Source organism: Mobula hypostoma, chromosome 11 (assembly GCF_963921235.1).
Source record: "Mobula hypostoma chromosome 11, sMobHyp1.1, whole genome shotgun sequence".
NCBI lineage: Eukaryota > Metazoa > Chordata > Chondrichthyes > Myliobatiformes > Myliobatidae > Mobula > Mobula hypostoma.
In genome coordinates this window covers 21,594,146-21,618,720 of record NC_086107.1, presented here as the reverse complement: position 1 = coordinate 21,618,720, position 24,575 = coordinate 21,594,146, and the positions used below count along the sequence as shown (strand labels likewise).

General features: G+C 39.7%; 1 protein-coding gene across 2 annotated transcripts in view; it reads right to left on the bottom strand.

Annotated features, from left to right (window-relative positions):
* Window positions 1–24,575, bottom strand: part of luzp2 (leucine zipper protein 2) — a 427,971-nt gene that overhangs the window by 182,194 nt on the left and 221,202 nt on the right. For both annotated transcript variants that reach the window (XM_063061752.1, XM_063061753.1), the window contains one exon: window positions 12,187–12,257. In XM_063061752.1, coding sequence (XP_062917822.1) covers window positions 12,187–12,257 — 71 coding nt within the window. The remainder of the gene's footprint in view (window positions 1–12,186; window positions 12,258–24,575) is intronic.

Here is a 24,575-nt window from a genome sequence, read left to right as displayed (position 1 = left end):
GAACAGCTTTGTGGGCCGAAGGGCCTGTATTGTGCTGTAGGTTTTCTACATTTCTATGTTTCATGGTGTATGACATGGGCGATCATGGTCTTACATCTGTCTTTAATTACTTATTCTTTTCTATATCCGTGACCATGATTGTTCTTGGTAATTTTTTCTACAGAAATGGTTTACCATTGCCTTCTTCTGGGCAGTGTCTTTACGAGATGGGTGACGCCAGCCATTATCAGTACTCTTCAGAGACTGCTTTCCTGGTGTCAGTGGTCACGTAACTAGGACTGGTGACATGCATCAGCTGCTCATATGACCAGCCTCACGTGGGGAGGCTAAGCAAGTGCTACACCTTGCTCAAGGCTAGCGGAGGGAAGGAGAACCTTACACCTCCTTTGGTAGAGACGTACCTCCACCCCACAGCCCTGCAAGGATATACAGACAAAGAAAACAACAGGTTGATGTAGATATTCTCCTACTTAAATTGTGATATAACTGATAAAAGATCAAGGAGGTTTTTTAAAGCTGAGATAATGAATGTACTTAAGTCATAGGGATGAATGCACTTAAGAAGATTAAACGCATAGATAGAGAGAGAGACAAGAAAGATTTATAAATAAATCTAATGGATGTTGTGGAAAACAAACAGATCTACAGATGCTTAAAGATGAAGCACAAACAGAAATGCTGGAATAACTCAGCATTTTGGATTACTGGGAAGAGTCACTGGCACGACTTGAGGTGACACAGTACTGTAGAGGTTAGCATAACACTATTACAGCACCATCAACCCAGGTTCAATTCCTGCCACTCTGTGTGTGTGTTTCCTCTGAGTGCTCTGGTTTCCTCCCACAGTCCAAAGACGTACAGGTTGGTAGGTTAATTGGTTACATGGATGTAATTGGGCAGCACTACCTTGTTGGGTCTGATAGACCTGTTACTGTGCTGTATTTCTAAAAAAAATGATGCATTAGATATTGCTTGGCTGGCTGAGTTCTTCCAGCATTTCAGTTTTTGGTTTTCTTCAAGGGATGGCCGATTTAGTTACAATCAAAATGAAGACAGTCCACAACGGTTCTCAAACTACACAGAAAGTAGCATGATGATGTGTGAATAGCTACACCCGAGACAATTAAGAAAAGGGATTAATTTTGCAAAGCTTGATGAAAGAGGTGGCCTGAAAGCATTGATTTGTGCTATAAACCTCTTTAATCCTGAGAAGAAAGCAGAAAGTGCATAAGAAATGAGTGTAGTGCGTTTGATATAAGAACTATTAAGGGAGATCTTCCTGGCTTCCCACCCAGGGACAGGGAACTATCGGGATCACTAAATATTGGATAATATTGTGCATAATTCCTTTACAGATATGCACTTTGAACTCTGATTCTTCCAGTTGTTTATATTGGCCAACAAGTGTACTTGGAACATAAATTTGGGTAAATGTTTCTACCATTCTTCCTTAGTTATCAGATGATATTTAACCAATTTCCCCCGGGATCAATAAGGTATGACTATGACTCTGACTATGTGCTCAGTGAAGATCCTTAATGTCTACTGAAGTCCTTTCCATATTTACATACATCAGACTTGAGTCATACAAAATCAATGTTGGAATCAATTCAAGGACATTTGAAAATTTGCAAAACTTTTTTCCAACTTTAGAGCAATTGGCCACATAGTACAATCCTTAAAGTGTAACAATCCCAATCTAACTACCATTGTTCAGAAGAAATATTAAAAATTCTGCACGTTGAATCATTTTAACTTAGTTTTCAAATCCACAAAACTAGAATGCAAATTATGAGCAATATACACAACTTTCTGGAGGAACTCAGCAGGTCAAGCAGCATCTATGGAGGGAAATAAAAAGTCAAAATTTTGGCTAAGACGCTTTACTGTAATTCATAAATCCTGATGAAGTACTACTGAAAATGTCAACTGTTGATTTCCTTCTGTAGGTGCTGCCTGACCTGTTGAGTTCCTCCAGCATTCTGTGTGCGTTCTCAAGATTTCCAACACCTGTAGAATCTCTTATGACAAGTTATGGCCTCTCTACAGGCTTGAGATCAAAGTGTCAGGGATTTGTTCTATTGCAAATGCCAATCAAAGTGAGTGTAAATACTCAAAGGAATCCAACCAACATTCTGTGAAGACTTTTCTGAAATAAACATAGGGTTCAAAGTCATTCCCAAGTACACTGACATCAATTAGTAATCTATATTGTATCATTGTCGTGAGATCCCCTCAGGTTGTGAATATGTACAGGAATGTGTTGAATTTGTATAAGACAAGCATTTTTTCCTACACACAGGGTCTGAACCTACCATTGAGTTCTTGTGGAACAAGTTTCTTTTTGTTACTGAAGGTGACTTAATGGAAATGTTAGTTATTCTGCAAACAGAGAAGGCTTGCTGAGTCATTTCTGCTACCCTGAATCCTATTTGGAATTCAGCCATCTCTCTGATAATCTAACGTTATTTTGCCTTAGAGAAAATGAAGGAGAGTGAATCCACAGATACCAGCACAGTTTAATATACTGTATCAGAAGAGGACTTTTAAGCTTTCCTCCTGAATATTCAGGGAAAGCAAATGTCCTCAGAACTGTCAGAAAAATTGTAATTCTGAAAAGCTTACTTCACAAAGATCTGTCAATAGACCTATCAAGTTGAAATTCAAATTCATTGTCATCTGACAGTACATATACTGTATATAACTAAATGAAACAACATTCCTCTGGACCATGGTGCCCCCACAAAACATCTATAACATACAGCACACAAAACAAAATATTACCTCAAACAAGTTAATAAATTATAATTCAAAATGCAAGTAATGCACAGTGCAGGTAAACAACAAACAGTTTGCTGTCCCAGTGACGTGACCTTGGTGGTGGCAGGGTATTCATTAAACTCATAGCCTAAGGGCAGAATCTGTTACCAAGTCTGGCATTCTTAGTCCTGATACTCCTGTACCTCCTTCCTGTCAGTAGTGGGTGAAAGAGGTTACGGGATGGGTGGTACGGATTCTCAACAATGCTTTGAGCTCTTTGTGGACAACACTCCCAGCAAATTACACAAAAGGGGGGAGGGAGACCTCAGTATCCTCGGCTGTTTTTACTATGTTGCCTGCAGTTAATTAACTTCCTGAAAAGCATAAGGACAAACCAATGCTGAAGCAAAGGGCAATGCAAGTCTGAACATGCTTATTCCAGGTAACTTCTAGGCTGCCACGTTGGAAATCAGTAACATCTCCTAATCTGCACACCACACAAATATAAAGCTGATGACTAACTTGCTTGTCTGAGCAGTTTTGCCACTTGCCATACTAGGCCAATGAGAAATGTTTAATTGGCATGTTAGTAATTAAGAGACCTTTAGGGAAGAGTGGTCATAATGTCAAGATTGACAGTTTTTAAGTTCAACCAGAAATAATAGTATTAAATCTAAATGAAGGAAATATAGATGCGTGAGACATAACTCCACTTCAGTAAATTTGGAAACTACAGTACAATGCAAAAGTCTTAGACAAGTTGAGTAAGGTGCCTAAATTGCACAGTACTGTATTTGTCAATATGGAGTGGTAAACAAGTTTGTAAATCAGGTGGGATCAAGGGATGTTGGCAATAGTGAGAGTGGAGTGCTTCAGGATGGGTGTGGGACAGGTGGCAGAGAAGGAGTGCCAGGGACAGGGGTGGCACAGGTGCAGACTCACCCTGCCCTGAGACACCAGGCAAGGTCACTGGATCTCAAACACCTAGTTCATTGATCATTACAGAATGTTTCTCTGGTGCTTCCCACTCCCTCCCATCTCCCTTCCTCTTTTCCCAACCATAATTCCCCACTTACTGCCCTCTTCTCACTCTCAGTCCACATTAGAGTCCAATATCAGGATCAGCTTTATCATCATTCATATAAGTCATGAAATTTGCTTTCTTTTTTGTGGCAGCAGTACCGTGCAACACATAAAATTCCTACTTGGCTGTGCAAAAAACTTAGGCACCCTAGTTCTAGATATATATATATATATATATATATATATATATATATATATATATGCCTAAGACATTTTCACAATACTGCACATTGAAAAGTATAATATTAAATAGATAACAGCTTACATTTGAAAATACTTACATAGTTTAGAAGAAATATATATATATGTGTATTATCTGTTTAACTTATTTTCTTTTGTGAGTCTGCTTATATGATACTATGTGCTTGTGGTGCTGCTACAAATAAGATTTTCATTGCACCTGTTTCTACATGTACTTGTACATATGACAATAAACTCAACTTTGACTTTACAACATAAATCACACAAAAAACAGGAACGCTTGTGGACAAGATAAGTTTAAGATAATATTATATCAAAGGATAAAGCTTATAACATTTCCATAAAAGACATTAAGGATTGGGACCACTTAAGAGACTTTCAGGGAAGAGCGATCATAATATGTTAGAAATTTTATGTCAACGTTGGCAGTGTTTAAATTCAACATGAAACAATAGAATTGAATCTAAACGAAGCAAATAGGAAGAATTCAACAAGGAGCAGCATTAAGAATGATAGAAAGGGAAAATATACAACAAGAGGAACCTGGAAATTAAACACAAGAACAGATTGCAAAAAATGTGAATAAATATGTACAGAAGAATCTATTAGCAGAAGTTAATGGGGATCTGCTACAAACTGAGGTAGAGGATAAAACCATATTAGGAACTAAGCAAATATAGAAAATTAAATAAATATACTTTGTCTGCATTTTTGGAAGTAAAACTCTTTGAAAATATTGGAGTTCATCTATGAAACTGTAAGTAAAATAAATTAACTTTAGTTTACAAATAAACATGTTGGGGGGAAAAGCTGCATCCCAAGATTTTAAAAGAAATGATAATAGACAAAGTGAATACATTAGTTTTTATGTTCTAAACTTCCATGAATACTAGAATTATCTCCAAAGACTGAATGCAGCTTCAGAAAAAAAAACAACTTTAACTGTGGGGGAACTGCTGATATCTATTTTAAGGGTCTAGTAACAAGTCCCCTGGAAAATAATAATAGCTCTGGGTTGACAGGCATATATGAAAGAGCCAGCATGTTTGACAAACCAATTAGAATGTTTTGAGTTTGTAGTAAGCCCTATTGATATAAGAAGTATTCACCCCTCTTGGAAGTTTTCATGTTTTATTGTTTTACAACATTGAATCACAGTGGATTTAATTTGGCTTTCCTGACACTGATCAACAGAAAAAGACTTTCATGTTAAAGTGAAAACAGATCTCTACAAAGTGATCTAAATTAATTACAAATGTAAAACACAAAATAATTGATTGCATAAGTATTCACCCCCTTTAGTAAGACACACCAAATTAGCACTGGTGCAGCCAATTGGTTTTAGAGGTCACATAATTAGTTAAATGAAAATCTGTTTTTGGAGACCTGTGTGCGGTCAAGGTGTTTCGATTGTAGTAAAAATACACCTGTATCTGAAAGATCCAACTGCTGGTGGGTCAGTATCCTGGCAAAAACTACACCATGAAGACAAAATAGCACTCCAAGCAACTCTGCAAAAAGGTTTTTGTAAAGCACAAGTCAGATGGATACATGAAAATTTCCAAGTCACTGAATATATCTTGGAGTACAGTTAAGTCAATCATCAAGAAATGGAAAGTACGTGGGACAGCTGTAAATCTGCCTAGAGCAGGCCATATTCAAAAACTGAGGGACTATGCAAAAAGGGGACTAGCGAGGGACCTATGACAACTCTGGAGGAGTTAGAAGCTTTAGTGGCCAAGATGGGAGAGACTGCACATACAACAATGAGCTTTTTGGCCATCAGACTAAATGCTATGTTTGGCGTAAGGCAAACCTTGTACATCATCAGAAACACACCACCTCTTGTGTGAAGCATGGCAGTGGCTGCATGATGCTGTGGGGATGCTTCACTGCAGCAGGCCCTAGAATGCTTGTGAAGGTAGAGGGTAAAGCAACTGCAGCAAAAAAAAAAGGACATCCTGGAGAAAAACCTGATGCAGTCTGCAAGAGAACTGCGACTTGGGAGAAGATCTGTTTTCCAGCAAGACAATGATCCTAAGCATAAAGCCAAACCTATGCAGGAATGGCTTAAAAACAACAAAGTTAATGTCCTGGAGTGGCCAAGTCAGAATCCAGCGCTCAATCCAATTGAGAATTTGTGGCTGGACTTGAAAAGAGCTGTTCATTCATGATCCCCATGCAATCTGACAGAGCTTGAGCAGTTTTGTAAAGAAGAATGGGGAAAAATTGCAATGTCCTAATATGCAAAGCTGATAGAGGCCTACCCACATAGACTCAAGGCTGTAACTGCTGCTAAAGGTGCTAAAAACTGGGGGAATATGCAAAAAGGGGACTAATGAGGGACATATGACAACTATGGATGAGTTACAAGCTTTACTGGCCAAGATGTGAGAGACTGCACATACAACAATGAGCAATGAACAATGAAAGTGTATTTGGACTTTCAGAAGGCTTTTAACAAGGAGCTACACTTGAGGTTCAAAAAGAGAAATTAAAAAAACTTGGAAATTGGGATGAAATATAGATTTGGTATAGCAACACAAGGAAGATGCCAGCTCTCAGTAAATACTTCAGTTCAATTCCCCCAGTAATATAAAACTTAATCCATTAACTCTCACCAGTTCTGCTCCTATCCATCTATGCCATCAACACTGTGAAGAGGATGATTAGCCCACTGGATATCTTTGGGAGACCAGTGCATAATGAGAACCTGCAAATGCCACACAACCAGCACCCAAAGTCGCGATTGAGTCAAGCTGACAGTGTCATGCAGCAACAAGACTAATTTCTGTGCCACTGTTCCAACCTCAGTTGAGTTTCTACTCAGTTGTAAATCCCCAAGATGCAAATGGGGACAGACTTAGCTGCAGAAATGCCATTGTAAAACAAAGGTGGGTAGATTGTTTTTTGTTGGAGATGGTCAATAGCTGACAGTTTGTGTCATGGATGTAACATGCTACTAGTCAGCCCATGCCAAAATGTTTCTTAGGCTTTACTGCATGCAGATATGGCCTGCTTTGTCTGCTGATGGGTTGTGGATGAAGGTGAACATTGTGGAATCAATAGACACCCCCACTTCTCACCTTATGATAGATGGAATATCACTGATGAGGCAACTGAAGTTGCTGAGGTTTAGGACATTGCACGAGGAACTCCTGTGGTGATGTCACAGGACTGATATGATTGACCTCTGACAACTACAACTGATTTTCTTTCAGCAAGATATGACATAATTTTGACTATTCTCCATTGTGCCCATTGACCTCTGCTTACCAGGGCTCCCAATTCCCTTTCTAATGCCAAGGAGATTGACTCTTACCTTATTTCTCAAACTCAGCCCTTTGGTCCTGGAGCTAAGAAGTCTAATGAGCTTAAGAATCCTTCCAGTTGCATCTTTACAAACTTCTGGAGGTTATCAAGACTCCACATCATAACATTGTTTATCCAAGACAGAGAAAGGAAGATTGAAATTCCATTGTCAGTCAATTTTACTGACTGGGTTGGTGTAAGTCAGATTGAACTGAAGTACATTTTCCAAGTGAATATCTATCCTCAATCACTTTTTTCCTGGTTAAATTGCTCTGAATTTATTGACAATTTGTTGTTACTCACTTCTATAAGTTCAGCTTCTTCTGCTTTTTAAATAGACTATTTTCTGTAAAATTGACATTATTGTGCTGTATAACCAAATCTTGCTGTGAGTTCAGTAATCAACATCACCCTCCCTCTAGCTAACAGATAACATTGCATTAACAGGACAGAGACACTTCTGTCATTTCAGGTATTGTTACTTCCATTCCTAATCACACAGGACCTGCATTTCAATTATTTAATTAATCCCATTTATATTATTAGTTCTGCAAATTAACTGTTCTTGCATTTCCCTCTCTCAAAGCTTTCTCTTTATCTTTTTAAATATGTTTTCCATTTCCAGTAAAAATCATTAATTAAAATGTTTAACTTAATTTCTCTCTCCTCTGTTGCTGTCTATGTGTTGAGCATTTCTGTTTATATTTAGAAATAATTCATGTAAGTCTTTCAACATAAAGATCACATGCTTCCAACTGGGAATACTGCATTCAGAGAGTATCATTCCACTTTACTCTGGAATCAGGTAAACGTTTGAGTCTAGATTTACTATATATTATGCACTGACAAGAACCTTTACTTCCTCAAACTTCATTTCTCTCTCATTAAACAGAGCATTGCCGTTCATTGAATGGTTCAATGGTTCCATTTAATAATCAGATAACATATACAGTATACAAAGTAAAATTTTTACTCTTCACAGACATCCACAAAACAGAAGAAAAGCCTCAAAGAATGAATGACAGAAAATCATTAGGACCCCAAACCACCCCCTCCTGACTCCCTCCCACGCACAAGCAGCAGCGAAGCATCAACCCTTCCCCCCGTTCCAGCAGGAAGCATCAGGGCCCACCGCCCGCCAAGCAAGCAATAGCATGGTCCCCAAAGAGACCATCACCTGCAGTCCAAGAAAAATCATTGCTCACCCAACAGTTCGATGTGCCAAAGACTCTCCCCCTCATGAACAAGAGAGAGAGAAGTGTCACCCCTTCCACAGTGAGGGGGGAGATGAACTGACTGCTGTTTCGTTGTGACAGTCTGAAACAAAGCTTATTTGGACTCACCCAACTCAGGAACCGGGAGAGAGAGAGAGAGAGAGAGATCACTTGTGCAGAGCCCTCCGATGGCTGCACTCGCTGTCTCAATATTCCAATCTCCAATGATGTTTCTCTGAATAAGTTCCCATTGACTCCAGCAAGTCATTTCTAAGAGTAAGCTATCTCTAGGCTTTTTATTGAAGGATCCATTAGCTTCCTGTTTTCTGATACTCTGTTACATTTCCCTAAGGATCCTATGTTTACTTTCATAGCTCAAAGAGTTATGTAGTTGGAACTCTAATCCCACTCTAGTTAGCATTTCAATCTTCCCCCATTCAGACCCTGGTACTTGAATTTACTTGGACAACTAATGATCAGCTCTATTCATTCCTCCGATTGGTACTTATGCAAGAGTTTTCATTAGTTATTGTGTGTGGTCTATATGAGATTAATAGAAAATGAGGAAATAAGTGCTGTGTGCTGATTACCTATCTTGGGAATATTATCCCCACCATTCAATCACACTAATAAATCATGAGTGTTAAGATTATTTGAATATATAACAATGATTTCTGTAAGAATAAATTTCCATTGGAAACCATATTTATACTGTACACAGAAAACATATTACTGACAAAGTTGCAATAACAGAATGAAAATCTTTCCAGCATGAGTTAATAGATTGGAAACATGATAGTTATATGATTTAGACTTAATTGTTTGGCTATTGATATAGAAGCTATAAATATGTGCAAGATCTAATCCATCTTCTAATCCCAACTTTCGGATTGGAGGAGCAACACCTCATATTCCGTCTGGGTAGCCCCAATCTGATGGCATGAACATCAATTTCTTTAACATCTGGTAATTTCTCTCACCCCCTTTGCTCCTTTTTCCATTCCCCATTCTGGCTCTCCTCTTACCACTTCTCTTCTCCTCACTTACTTATTGCCTCTCTCTGATGCCCCCTTTTTTCCCTTTCACCCAAATGTCACTCTGCTATTTAAGAAGGGGGCAAGGAAGCAAAAAGGAAATTATAGACCTGTTAGCTTGACATCAGTGGTTGGGAAGTTGTTGGAGTTGATTGTCAAGGATGAGGTTACAGAGTACCTGGAGGCATATGACAAGATAGGCAGAACTCAGCATGGATTCCTTAAAGGAAAATCCTGCCTGACAAACCTATTACAATTTTTTGAGGAAAGTACCAGTAGGCTAGACAAGGGAGATGCAGTGGATGTTGTATATTTGGATTTTCAGAAGGCCTTTGACAAGGTGCCACACATGAGGCTACTTAACAAGATAAGAGCCCATGGAATTACGGGAAGTTACATACGTGGATAGAGCGTTGGCTGATTGGCAGGAAACACAGAGTGGGAATAAAGGGATCCTATTCTGGTTGGCTGCCGGTTACCAGTGGTGTTCCACAGGGATCAGTGTTGGGGCCGCTTCTTTTTACATTGTACATCAACGATTTGGATTATGGAATAGATGGCTTTGTGGCTAAGTTTGCTGATGATACGAAGATAGGTGGAGGGGCCGGTAGTGCTGAGGAAATGGAGAGTCTGCAGGGAGACTTGGATAGATTGGAAGAATGGGCAGAGAAGTGGCAAATGAAGTGCAATGTTGGAAAGTGTATGGTTATGCACTTTGGCAGAAAAAATAAACGGGCAGACTATTATTTAAATGGGGAAAGAATTCAAAGTTCTGAGATGCAACGGGATTTGGGAGTCCTCGTACAGGAGACCCTTAAAGTTAACCTCCGGGTTGAGTCAGTAGTGAAGAAGGCGAATGCAATGTTGGCATTCGTTTCTAGAGGAGTAGAGTATAGGAGCAGGGATGTGATGTTGAGGCTCTATAAGGCGCTGGTGAGACCTCACTTGGAGTACTATGGGCAGTTTTGGTCTCCTCATTTAAGAAAGGATGTGCTGACGTTGGAGAGGGTACAGAGATGATTCACTAGAATGATTCCAGGAATGAGAGGGTTAACATATGAGGAACGTTTGTCCGCCCTTGGACTGTATTCCTTGGAGTTTAGAAGAATGAGGGGAAACCTCATAGAAACATTTCGAATGTTAAAAGGCATGGACAGAGTGGATGTGGCAAAGTTGTTTCCCATGATGGGGGAGTCTAGTACAAGAGGGCATGATTTAAGGATTGAAGGGCGCCCTTTCAGAACAGAAATGCGAAGAAATTTTTTTAGTCAGAGGGTGGTGAATCTATGGAATTTGTTGCCACGGGCAGCAGTGGAGGCCAAGTCATTGGGTGTATTTAAGGCAGAGATTGATAGGTATCTGAGTAGCCAGGGCATCAAAGGTTATGGTGAGAAGGCGGGGGAGTGGGACTAAATAGGAGAATGGATCAGCTCATGATAAGATGGCGGAGCAGACTCGATGGGCCGAATGGCCTACTTCTGCTCCTTTGTCTTATGGTCTTATGGTCTTATGATCCACTGTCCTCTCCTATCAGATTCCTTCTTCTTAATCCCTTTGCCTTTTGCACCTATTCCCCTCCCAGCCGCTTACTTCATCCCCACCCTCACCCACTTACCCCCCACCCCCTCACCTGGCTTTATCTATCATCTTCTAACTGGTACGCTTTCCCTTTCCCCTACTTTCTGACTTCTCCCCCCATCCATTCCAGTCCTGAAGAAGAGTCTCGAACGGAAACATCAACTCTTTATTCCTTTCCATAGATTCTCCCCGAGCTGCTGAACAGCATTGTGTGTGTGTTACTCTGGATTTCCAGCATCTGCAGAATCTCTTGTGTTTTCCATCTTTTAATGACTTTTTTTTTGTTTTCGGAAGGCTCAAATGATATTGTTTATTCCTTGTCTGAAAAATATATGGATTTTACAGAATAATTGCAGACATTATAAACTAATTAAATTCAGAGCTCAACCAACAGTCCCAACAAAATCAGACAGATTTGTCTTTATGCCACCCATTATTTCATCATTGATATTTTTCATTGTTCTATGCAATTGAGTGTCGATGGCCAGAATGTCAGTGGCTTGACTCTAAGTGGCACGAAGAAAAACTTGTCTGCTTTCGTTGAAGTACTTAAGATCTGAATTTTATTAGCTTTTAATGTGTGCTATCACTCTCTAAAATATGCACATCACTTACAGAAGAAATGAAGAAAATAGGGAAACCAATGTAATCCCATACATTTATTAATATCCCATTTACTGCATTGATGCGCTCTGCCATATATTGAAAGCATAAGTGTAGGAGAGAAAATATAATCAGTTAGGAATTCAGTATGAGACTATAGTATCATATTATAAATCCTATTTCAGACTTCTTCCCTCAAAACTAAGTTCACCAGCGTAAGATTTAGTCTGACAGGGTTAGATGCTCGGTAACCAGAAGAGTTGCAGTAGGACTAAAGGCAGGTTGGTTATTTAAATCTGGGAACATATGTAAAACTATAATTATGAATAATATTACCAATATATTCTACACACTTACCACAGGCTCTTTTCATACACAATAATGAAAGGTAGATCACTCACTTCTGCTTCTGGCTTATGTCCAGAAGTTTTTGCACGTCATTTTTGGCAGCTGCTTCTTCAGTTTTCAAAGACTGTTGGACAGTTTGCAAGGGAATAAATAGTGCAGTAAGAAAAGATTCATATATATTTTAGAAATGCAATATAATTTCGATAATTAAAGAACATTAATAAATGCTGTACAAAGAACAATTCAATTTTCTACAATGATACTAAATAAGAAAACATCTATTCTATCAGTTTGAATTCCCCTGTTTTAATGCTGCAAAGATACAATTAGACAAATTATACCTGCTTCCGGAAATATGGATGGGGATTAGCTATAATGCAAAATATAAACATGTCAAGTATTTACAAAGCATTATACCATCAGTGTTAATTGTATTATTGTGGGTTTTGGAATTATATAAATGTGTTCCTACTGGAATAAATGTTTGAATACAAAGACATTTCAGTCTCTTTATCACGTGACTCAGTTTCATTTATTTTAACTAAGTATTTTCTGATATGAATCTTGTTACTTTTGACTAAATATTAGTTGATATTAAATGCTTAGATTGAACCTGATGTATTCTTCCATGCTTGAATTTCAGCTGGATTATCAAAGCCCTACGCTCCATAAACACTGATCCCAGATCTTGATGTTGGGCAGCATGGTAGCATACCTTTTTACAGTGCCAGCAATTGGTGTTTAAAAACCCTGCAACAGTCTGCAAGAAGTTTGTATGTTCTCTTTGTGACCACATGGCTTTCTTCTAGGTGGTCCACATTCCAAAGATGAATGGCTGAGTAAGATGTGGGCATGATATATTGGTTCTGGAAGCATGACGATCCTTCCAGGTTGTTCCCAGCACATCCTTGGACTGTGCTGGACATTGTCACAAACATTTTACCATATGTTTCGATGCTTCAGTGTACATGTGACAAACTAAACTAATCTTCATCTCATTACTTCTATCTCACCTCACTGTTCCTGGAGATATGTATAAGTTACCCTGGATAGTCAGCCAAGCAAAAATCTGCCAGTGGGCTAAGCAAATTACGGGGAGTAAATCGAATCTTAGAATGAGAGTAATCAATATTATTATGCCACCATATTATTATGAATTTAATGTTCTTTTAAAATATTCTAGCCACATTTCAATTTTCTGCAAAGTTCCTTGTAAAATATTGGTTCCAGGGCAAAATAATATTATTGCTTGAAATCAGAAAAAAATCTCAATAGTTTGGGACTTTTTTGTGAAGAAAAAAACAGAGAAAGTGTCCATGCTTCAAGTCAGTGGTGACTTGAGACTCTAAAAAGTTCCATTTCTATTCTTATGAAAGGCCAGTAACCTAAAAGTTCACTCTTATCTTCTTGCAAAAACTCAAGAGCATTTACTGGGTCTATTAAAAACTCAGATTTTAATTTAACATTATTTCAGATTGACTTAATAATTTAAAACTCATGAATTTAAATTCCAATCCAGTAGCCAAAAAATTCGTAAATATTATTGGTATCAGAATTTATTCAGATTTGGCTTTGAAACTGAACCAAGAGGTCAAACATGTTTAATTACTCTGGAGCTAGACAACTTTTAGTGAGAGACACAATGTAAAAATTCAAATCATTTTTGAGAGCTACAGGAGGTGAACTTTCTGCTACATTCTTAAACAGGGCCTTTTGTTCATAACTCTGGTTCACCAGGGGTTCCAGTGGCAGAATACCAACTTCCTTTGGCTGCTCTGTGTTCCTGCTGGAAGTCTAGGTACTAAACCTGAGCCAGGTTTAAACTGGCATAGCGTCAACAGCATCATTCATTTGAACGGAAAGGAATGGCAGCTAAAGATAGAAGGGAATCCAAGTCATTTGCATTTCTTTTGGAATTAATTTTGAATTAATTATAAATTTACTTAATCACTCATTAATTATATGTAGATTAATTTTTTTACGTTCCTGATTGTTTTAAAATTTTATAATATTTTATGATCATGTATAATTAAAAATATGGCAGAATTCATTGGATACTCTTCAGTGCCATTCACAAAAATTACAAGCCTTTCAATGACTGATATTATTGGGCATGTATGCTATTGAAGGGTTGCATTTTACCATAGGAAGTTTTCACCAATCAGGTACCCGTTTAGGGAAATTGTTCCAAATAGTGAAGTATTTCTAGCATTTTACCATTCACTATGGTGGGCAGGATAGAAAGGTCCCACTAGGCTCGTGAATTATACCTTAAGGAGAAGTTACATACTGTTTCTCAGTTGTACTCCATTTTAATAATAGTTAAATAAAAAGACAACAAATTACAACTAAATAAGTAAAGCAGGGATGCAGGGACAGCTGATGTGTTGTGGCTCCATGATGAGGGAGCTGGTGGATCCCATTGTCGTTCCTGGTGACCACATCTGAAACAGGTGATGGTTGCTCGAAGAACTCAGGCTCAAAGATGGTGACCTGGAATCCGAGCTTCAACATTGTGATGCATCACAATAGGGGAGAGTTGTCTGAATAACATGTTTCAGGAGGTAATCACGCCTGTTAGATTGACAACTTCAAAATCGGTTTGTGGTTAGGGACAAGAGGGTGTGACTGTGAGTGAGGCAGGAAATGAGGGTCAGGAAGTAGTGTAGAGGAGTCTCAACCCTTAAGCCAGTCCAACAGGTCTGAGGTTGTTGCTCCCTGTGACGATGGGAGTAGGGGTTGTGGGAAAGCCATGCAAACTAACCATGGCGCTGAGGGTTGGAAAGCCATTCAAGAGGAGGATGAGAAGAGAAATCCAGTTGTAATTGAAGATGCATAGTAAAGGGGAAAGACACAATTTTCTGTCACAAGGATCAAGGGTCCCAAAAGTTTTATTGCCTGCCTAGTGCCCATTTACTGCACATCTCATTTGACCTGCAAAGGAACTTGGAGTAAGAGTAGAAAGATTCAGTTGTCTTGGCCCATGTGGATATCAACAATGTAGGAAAAGCAAGGAAGGAGGTTCTGCTGAGGGAATTTGAGCAGATAGGGACTAAATTAAATCTCAGAACCAAAAAAATTGTTAACTTGCAAATTGGAACAGGATTAGTAAGGTCAGAGAGTCAAATGCATGGCTCAAAGATTAGTGTATGAAAAGTGGGTTTGAATTTGCAGGGCATTAGCACCAGTATTGGGAAGGGAGACGCTGTTCTGATGGGAGGGGCTTCACCTGAACCATACTGGGACTGAGGTCCTGACAAATCACATAACTAGGATTGTGGATAGGGCTTTAAACTAACTGGCAGGGTGGATGGGTTCAACAGTTGGGAAAAAGACGGATAAAGTAGAAGGGAAAGAGAGTACGAGGGAGGTTACTGATGTCTCCAGAATGAAGTATAAGAGAGAAAATTTAGAAAGGAACATAAAAAATTATCTTCAAGTAACATGGAGACAAAATTGAGAAGAGTGACGAATACAAATTGAATGTATTTTATTTGAAAACACAAAGTTTACTAAATACGGTGGATGAGCTTATAACATAGCTATAAATTGGCAGGCACAGTATGACATTGTGAACATCACAAAGTTGTGATTGAAAAAACATCACTGCTGACAGCATAACATTAAAGGATACTCATTGCATTAAAAAGACAGACTGGTGTGCAGAGGAAATGTAATAGCTCTGTTGGTAAAAAAAAAAGGATATTATATCCTTAGAAAGGAGTGACATTGGATCAGAAGATACAGAACCCTTTGGATAGAGTTAAGAAACTGCAAGAGTAAAAAAAAAACCCTGATGGGAATTATACGCAAATCTCCAAATAGTAACCAGGATGTAGGGTACAAATTACGATGGGAGATAGAAATGACAGGTAAAATGGGAAATGGGGGATTTCAATATTCAGATAGATTGAGAAACTTAGGTTGGAACTGGTACAAAGACAGGGAATATGTAAAATGCCGATGAGAGACAAGGAAATTCCACATTTGCTGTTGAACAAGATTTGATGAACGAGCTGAAAGTAAAGGAGTCCTTAGGAAGCAGTGACCATAATATGATAGAATTCATCTTGCAATTTGAGAGGGAGAAGCTAAAATTGGATTATGAGTCTCACAGCTGAATAGCTACAGTGGTATGAGAGAGGAGATAGTCAAATTTTATTGGAAGTGGACTCTCACCAGGCTGATGGTAGAGCACCAAGAGCTGGAGTTTCAAGGAGTAATTCAAAGTATGCAGGATCAATTTATCCCAAAGAAGAAGAAACATTCTAAAGATGGGATGAGGCAGCCATGCCATGGCTAACAAGGGATGTCGAAGACAGTAAAAGCAAAAGAGAACACATACAATATATATCAAAAATTAATGGGAAACTAGAAAATTGAGAAGGCAACTAAAAAGATCAAGAAGGAGAGAAAGGATTAAATATGAAGGTAAGCTAGCCAATAATATTAAAGATGATATTAATCTATTTCAGATACATAAAGAGTAAAAGAGAGGCAGGAGTAGACACCAAACCACTGGAAAATGGTGCTGGAGAGGGAGCAACGGAGATAAAAAAAAAGGCTGACAAACTGAGTAAGTATCTTGTATCACACTTTGCTGTGGAAAACACAAAATTCCAAGTAAGTCATAGGCAGATATAATTGTTGGGCAAAGTAATTATTGAGGAGATGGTGCTTGGGAAGCGAAAAGGTTTGAAGACAGCAGAGCAGACTTGATGGGCAAAATAGCCTAATCCTGCTCCTATATCTTATGGTCTTATGGTCTACGATAGATAAGTCACCTGGACCAGCTGAAATATTTATGTTGAAGATGCACAGAGTTCCACAGCTCTCCCCCACTTGAAAGATCAGATCACAATCTGGTTCCCTTATATAAGCCCAAAGTACAACAACAGCTAACCAATGTTAAGATAATAAAGAAATGGTCTCCAATGGCCATTAAGGCTTTGAAAAGCTGTTTTGAGGTTACTGACTGGAATGTGCTTTGTGAACCATATGGGGAGAGCATTAACAGACTTACTGATTGCGTCACTGGTTTCATCAAGTTCTGTGTGGATACTGTAATACTATCAAGGACTGCTTACTGCATCCCTAACAACAAACCATGGGTCACTAGTGATCTAAAGGCTCTTCTCAACCACAAAAAGAGAGCCTTCAGATCAGGAGGCAGGGAGGAAGTTAAACATGTGCAGTGAGCTAAAAAGAAGATCAAGGTGGCTAAAGAGGAATACACGAGAGAGCTGGAGAACAAGATTGGGCAGAATAGCACACGGGAAGTGAGGAGAAGCATGAAGAACATCTCTGGCTTCAATCAGCCTAGCTGTAGAACCGCGGAATGCAGCCATGAATGGGTTAATAAGTTAAACCGATTCTTCAATCCTGATGAAGGGTCTCGGCCTGAAACATCGACTGTACCTCTTCCTAGAGATGCTGCCTGGCCTTCTGCGTTCACCAGCAACTTTGATGTGTGTTTCTTCAATAGGTTTGACAATTGTCCTCCTGTTCACATCCCTCTCAGCACACCAGTCCAAGTTCTGAAGCACCCAATGCTCCCTCAGTACCAATGCCTCCTCTTCTTTCTGTTCCCTCCTCCCTCTCCAGTTCCACATGCTGATGAACAACACAGGCTACGACTAACTACGTGCCCTCTTTGCCCTGCACCGACCATCCATACTTCTACATACCAAATGTTATTGTCCCGATCTTCATCTCCTCCAGCCCCCAACCTCCACTAACTCCTCAGTCATCACAGACTCACCTCCTCTACCGAGCAGGTGAGAAGGGCTCTGGGGAAAATCAGATACAATAAAGCATCGGGACTGATTGGTGTGCACCCCAAGGCCCTGAAGGAGTGTGCTGAGCAGCTGTGTGAAGTTCTCCATTGCATTTTCAGAGTCTCAGCCTGGAAAGGGTCCTGACTGTCTGGAAAACATCATGTATAGTCCGCGTACCCAAGAAGAGCCAATCAAAAGTCTTGAATGACTACTATCTGGTGGCCCTGATGTCACATATCATGAAGACCCTAGAGAGGCTGGTTCTGGTTCACCTTTGACCCCTCGTAAGCTCAGCCCTTGATCCCCTGCAGTTTGCCTACGAGGAGCACATTGGAGTCAACGATGCTGTCATCTACCTGCTTAACAGAGCCTGCTCCCAGTTGGATAAGCAGGGCAGCACTGTGAGGATCATGTTTTTTGATTTCTCAAGTTCCTTCAATACTATGCAGCCCTCATTGCTGGGGGAAAAACTCTGTTCACTGCATGTTGGCACTTTCATTGTATCCTGGATAATGAACTACCAGACTGGCAGGCTACATTTTGTGCAGCTTCCGAGCTGTGTGTCAGACATGGCTATAAGCAGCACTGGGGCCCCACAGGGGACTGTATTGGTTCCCTTCCTGTTTACCCTGTATACCTCGGACTTTAGATACAACACTGAGTCATGTCATCTGCTGAAATCCTCTGATGACTCAGCCATAGCTGCATGTATAAAGGAAGGATGGGAGGATGAATATAGGACCTTGGTGGAGGACTTTGTCAAATGGTGCAAGTATAATCATCTGCAGCTCAATATCAGTAAGACAAAGGAGATGATGATGGACTTTAGAAAGACTAAGCCTGCACTGCTCCCTGTTACTATTGATGGTGAGGACGTGGATGTGGTAAGGACCTGGATGACAGACTTGAGTGGAGCACCAACACAGATGTTGCGTACAAGAAAGGCTAGAGTTGCCTCTATTTCCTGAGGAGACTCATCTTTGGAGTATGCAGGCCTCTACTTCACTTGTTCTAGCAGTCTGTTTTTACCTGTACAATCTTCTATGTGGTGTTCTGGCGGGGCAAGGACATCAGTATGGGTGATACCAACAGGCTCAATAGACTGATTAGAAAGGCTGGCTCTGTTACAGGAGTGAAATTGGACACACTGGAGGCTATGACAGAACAAAGGACCCTATGGAAAATCCTGGCAATTTTGGACAATGTTTCTCACACTCTGTATGTCACCTTAGCTGAACAGAGGAGCACTTTTAGTAAAAGACTAAGACAATTGCATGCTCCAAAGAGCACAATATGAGGTTATTCTTACTCTCGGCCATTAGGCTCTATAATGAGTCAACCTATAGCTGGGGAAGTGATGACCCCTCCTGTTGGATGTTTGAGGTAACTATACTGTGACACTGCAATTTCCTTTGGGATCAATAAAGTATCTATCTATCTTTACCCCAGAGTTCTGAAAGATAGGTGATGAGATTGTGGCAGCACTAGTAGTGATGTTTCAAGAATCAGTAGATTTTGGAATGGTTCTGAAATACTGGAAAATCACAGTTGTCACTCCAGTCTTTAAGAAGAGCAGAAAGCAAAATACAGAAAATTATAGGCCAGTTAGCCTGCCTTCAGTTTTTGACAAAATGTTAAAGTCCATCTGTTAAGGATGAGTTTTCAGAATACTTGGAGGTACATGATTCTGTACAGTGAGAGCTCAGGGAAACCAGCATCAAATTCCCTGTATGTATCCACATACTTGGCGATAATAAAGGATCATGATTCTGATTCTGATGATAAAATAGACTGAAGTCAACATGGCTTCCTTAGTGGAAAAGCTCGCTTGACAAATCTACTGGAATTCCTTGAGGAAGCAATGGGATAGGCAAATAAGCGTCAGTGGATGTTGTTGATTTGGATCATCAGAAGGCCTTTGAGAAGAGGTTACATCTGAGGCTGCTAAGCAAGACAGGAGCTCATGGTATTATAGGAAAGATCCTGGCATAGATAGAAGATTGGCTGACTGGCAGAAGGCAAAGAGTGGATATGGAGGGGATTTTTTTTTTTAATAGTGGTATCTCGAACTCTATTGAATACTATAATGCCCCGACAGTGGATGTGGAGAGGAGGTTTCCAAAAGTGGGGAATCTTGGAGCAGAGGGCACAGCCTCAGAAGACAAGAATGCCCCTTTAGAACAGAGGCGTTGTTCTAAAGGGAGGTGGTGAATCTGTGGAATTCATTGTCACAGATGAATGTTGGGTATATTCAAAGTGGAGTTTGATTGGTTTCTGATTAGTAAGGTTCAAAGGTTATGGGGAGAAGGCAGAGAATGGGGCTAATGGGGAAAATAAATCAACCATGATCGAATGGCAGGGCAGACTTGATGGGATAATTAGCCTAATTCTGCTCCCATGTCTTATGGTATAACTACCTTCATAGATATGTCAGGAACATGGAATACTAAATACAAGGAACAGGACCTGGGTTTACTTTAAATTATTCATCATTTCTGCTGTTTTATTTTATGTTTCTTTACTGTTGAATCCTATTACAATGAGTGTTCAAGCGTACTGTTTGACATCTAACTGGTTTAATACTTCAAACTGAATTACTACATTCTTTCTTTAAATGCCAGTGCTAATGAAAAAGAATGTTCAAGCTTTTTTTTTAACATTTTACATATGTTGAGAAATAAGGAATAAAGATTCTGGTTAATATTTAATTGGGTTTGTGAAAGCCGGAGGCTTTTTGACTATTACTTATGTATGCTGTTCATATTACTTAACGAAAGTTGGTACCTCTAAGGTTATAATTTCAGTCATTTCAGACACACCTATGAAAACTAACTGGTGGAAGTGTTCAAGGACATTTTCAATCTCTCTCTCTCTCTGCTGCTGTCGGCAGTTCCTACCTGCTTCAAAAGGGTGACGATCTTACCTGTGCCCAAGAAGAGCAAGGTGAGCTGCCTCAGCAGCTATCACCCAGTGGCACTTACATCTACTGAGATGAGGTGCTTTGAGTGGTTGGTCATGGCTATAACCAGCTCCTGCCTAAGCAAGAACCTGGACCCACCGAAATTTGCCTATTGCCACAATAAATCTGGAGTAAATGCAATCCCACAGGGTCTTCAGTCAGCCTTGGTTTCCCTGGATAATAGTAATATTTACATCAGGCTGTTGTTTATTGACTATAGTTCAGCATTCAACACACTCAGTTCTAATCAGAAAGCTCCAGAACCTGGGCCTCTGTGCCTCTCTCTGCAATTGGTTTCCCTGACTTCCTCACCAGGAGACTACAGTCTGTGTGGATCAGAAATAGCATCTCCTCACTGACAATTAACACTGACATACCTTAAGCGTGGATGTTTAGCCCGCTGTTCTACTCTCTCTACACCCATGATTGCGTGATGAAGCTCCTCTCAAATGGCAAAATTTCACATGGTGATGAGGAGACATACGGCAGTGAGATAGATGAGCTGCTTTGAGTGGTGTTACAGCAACAGGCTTGCACACAATGTCAGTAAAACCAAGGAATCGATTGTGAATCAGGAGGGGGACGTCAGGGGAACACACATAGGTCCTTATTGAGGGACTGGCAGTGGAAAGATTCCAACGTATTGTTGCAATTACAAAGAAGATCACAACAGAATTTCAGGAGAATTGGTATGTCACCAAAGACATTCGACTATTTCTACAGATGTACTGTGGAGAGCATAATAACTGGTTGCATCGGTGTCTGCTATGGAGGGGCCTCTGTACAGGATTGGACAAAGCTGCAGAAAGTTGTAAATTTAGCCAGCTCCATCATGGGCACTAGCCTCCCTGGTATTGAGGACACCTTCAAAATGCAATGCCGGTGAACCACAGTGACTCTCTGTGGGCTGTGGACAATACTTCTACATATGCCTCTTTTCAATTACTCCCACTGTTATTTGTAAGTTCCTTCTAAGCAATGTACTTTTAAATATACTAAATGATCTACTGATTTCATAATCTTCTGAAGGCCTCAATGGAGCAAGCAGGTACGGCACCTTTAACTGGACCAAGGTTCATTGTCATGGCCGGAAGAGAGGCAGAAGAGGATGATTCAAAACCGGGCTGAAATGCAGAGGAATGGTGTCCTATCTACCTAGCATCTTGTTAGCAAATGTGGAATTATTGGAGAACAATATTGAGGATCTGAGGGCCAGATTGCTGTATCAGAGAGAAATGAGGGATTGTTGTGTTCTATGTCTGAGTGAGATGTGGTTTTCTCCAGGCATGCCAGATACAGTGATCAAACTGGAAGGATTCTCAATTTACCATATGGACTACATTGCTGATTTGGAAAAGACAAAAGGCGGAGGTGTGTGCTTCATGATAAACTCCCAGTGGTGCTCCGAGGCAGCAGTTTGACAAACCCATGTTTCCTCAGCTTTGAACACCAAATGATCAAATGCTGACCATTCTATTTACCAAAGATGCTCTCTTCCATAATCTTGACCGCAGTTTATAAACCACCAGTGGCTGACTATAATCAAGCACTTGAGATACTGCATGATGCCATCTCCAAACAAGAAACAGTCCATCCTGATGCACTTCACATCATAGCTGGCAATTTTAACCAGGCTTGTTTGAAGAAAACCCTGCCAATTACCATCAGCACATAATCTATAGCACCAGAGGTTATAACACACCAGCCCACTGTTTTACTAAGATAAGGAATGCCTATTGTTCCATACTCTGACTGCATTTCAGTAAATCGGATCACTTGGCTGTCCTTCTCCTACCCGAAATCAGGCAAAGCTCCAGAGATTAGGACAATAAAAAGGTGGTCATGGGAGGCAATGGAATGGCTACAGGATTGCTTTGAGTCAGCGGACTAAGCCATGTTCAAGGAATCATTTTGATCTCATTTTCTCAATATTTATTGCTTATTTATTTATTATTATTCTTTCTTTTTTCTTGCATTTGTACAATGAATACACCACTGTTGGCACGAACTTTATTAAAAAAGTTGCAGGCAAGTGTGTTCCCATAGAATCAATTAAAGTCTTTCTCAATCAGAGGTCCTGAATGAACCATGAAATCTGCAATCTGCTGAGGGCCAGATCAGAAGCATTTAGGTCTTATGACCAAGAAAGTTACACGAGGTTCAGGTACGATTTCCAGAGATCATAGTCTGGTATGGAAACACTAATGCTCTTGAACAGAAAATCCTATTAAAAGTAGTGGATATGGCCTAGTGTATCACAGGTAAAGCCCTCCCCACCATTGAGCACTTCTACATGAAGCATTGTTGCAGGAAAGCAGCATTCATCATCAGGGACCCCCACCACCCAGTTTATGCACTCTTTTCACTGCTGCAACCAAGGAGAAGGTATAGGAGTGTCAGGACTCACACCAGCAGGTTCAGAAACAGATATTACCCCTCAACCATCAGGCTCTTGAACCAAAGCGGATGACTTCACTCAACTTTACTTGCCCCAACACTGAAATGTTCCCACAGCCTATGGATTCACTTTCAAGAACTCTTCACCTCATTTTCTCGATATTTATTGCTTATTCATTTATTATTATTATTTCTTTCTTTTTATATTTGTACAGGGACCTAAAAACACACACTCAACATTTCAGGAACAGCTTCTTTCCCTCCACCATCAGATTTCTGAATGGAGAATGGTCCCATGAACACTCTCTCATTATTCTTTCCTCTCTTTTTGCACCATTTATTTCATGTTATAGTTTGCGAAGAAAAAGAATTTCAGGATGTATATTACGAGGAGTGATTGATAAGTTTGTGGCCTAATGTAGAAGGAGGTAATTTTAGAAAACCTAGCACATTTATTTTTCCTACATTTGCACACTTAGTCCAGTGGTCATGGAGCATGCGTATCCCTCCTTTGTAGAAGTTGGCGTCTTGGACCTCCAGGTGGTTCACAGCAGGGATGATTGATAAGTTTGTGGCCTAAGGTAGAAGGAGATGAGTTATTAACTTCAAACTTTCTGCATTTTCACTCAAAGAGTTGAACTGCACGTGCATGTAACGAGAGCTGTATAACTCATCTCCTTCTACCTTAGGCCACAAACTTATCAATCACCCCTGCTGTGGACCACTTCTACAAAGAAGGGATCTGTATGTCCATGACCGCTGGACTAAGTGTGTACATGTAGGAGGGGACTATGTTGAAAAATAAATGTGCTAGGTTTTCTAAAATTGACTCCTTCTACCTTAGGCCATGAATTTATCAATCACCCCTTATATATACATTTCTCTGACATTAAATGTACCTATTGAAACCTATATATTTCTTATTGTAATTTATAGTTTTTATTACTACGTATTGCAATGTACTGCTACTGCAAAACAACAAATTTCATGACATATGCAGTGATTTTAAACAATTCTGATTCTAATTTCCCTTCCAAATTGTAAGCTTATATTCTGTGGGAGTCTAAGTTAAATGTTCTCTACTAAGGTAATGGAAGTGAGACTTAATAATACTGCAGTTAAATTAATCAGTCATCTAGGACCTTGAGTAAAGTCAGGATGATCAACATATTTTCCTAGCAAAAGACATTACAAGATTAAAAGATGAAAGTGTAACTGAGGAATGAGGGAGGAGAGAGAGTCTAACTCGATGAATTCAGTGTTGAATTAGCTACAGAAAGAAGAAACAGGAATATAAAAAAAGTTGAAT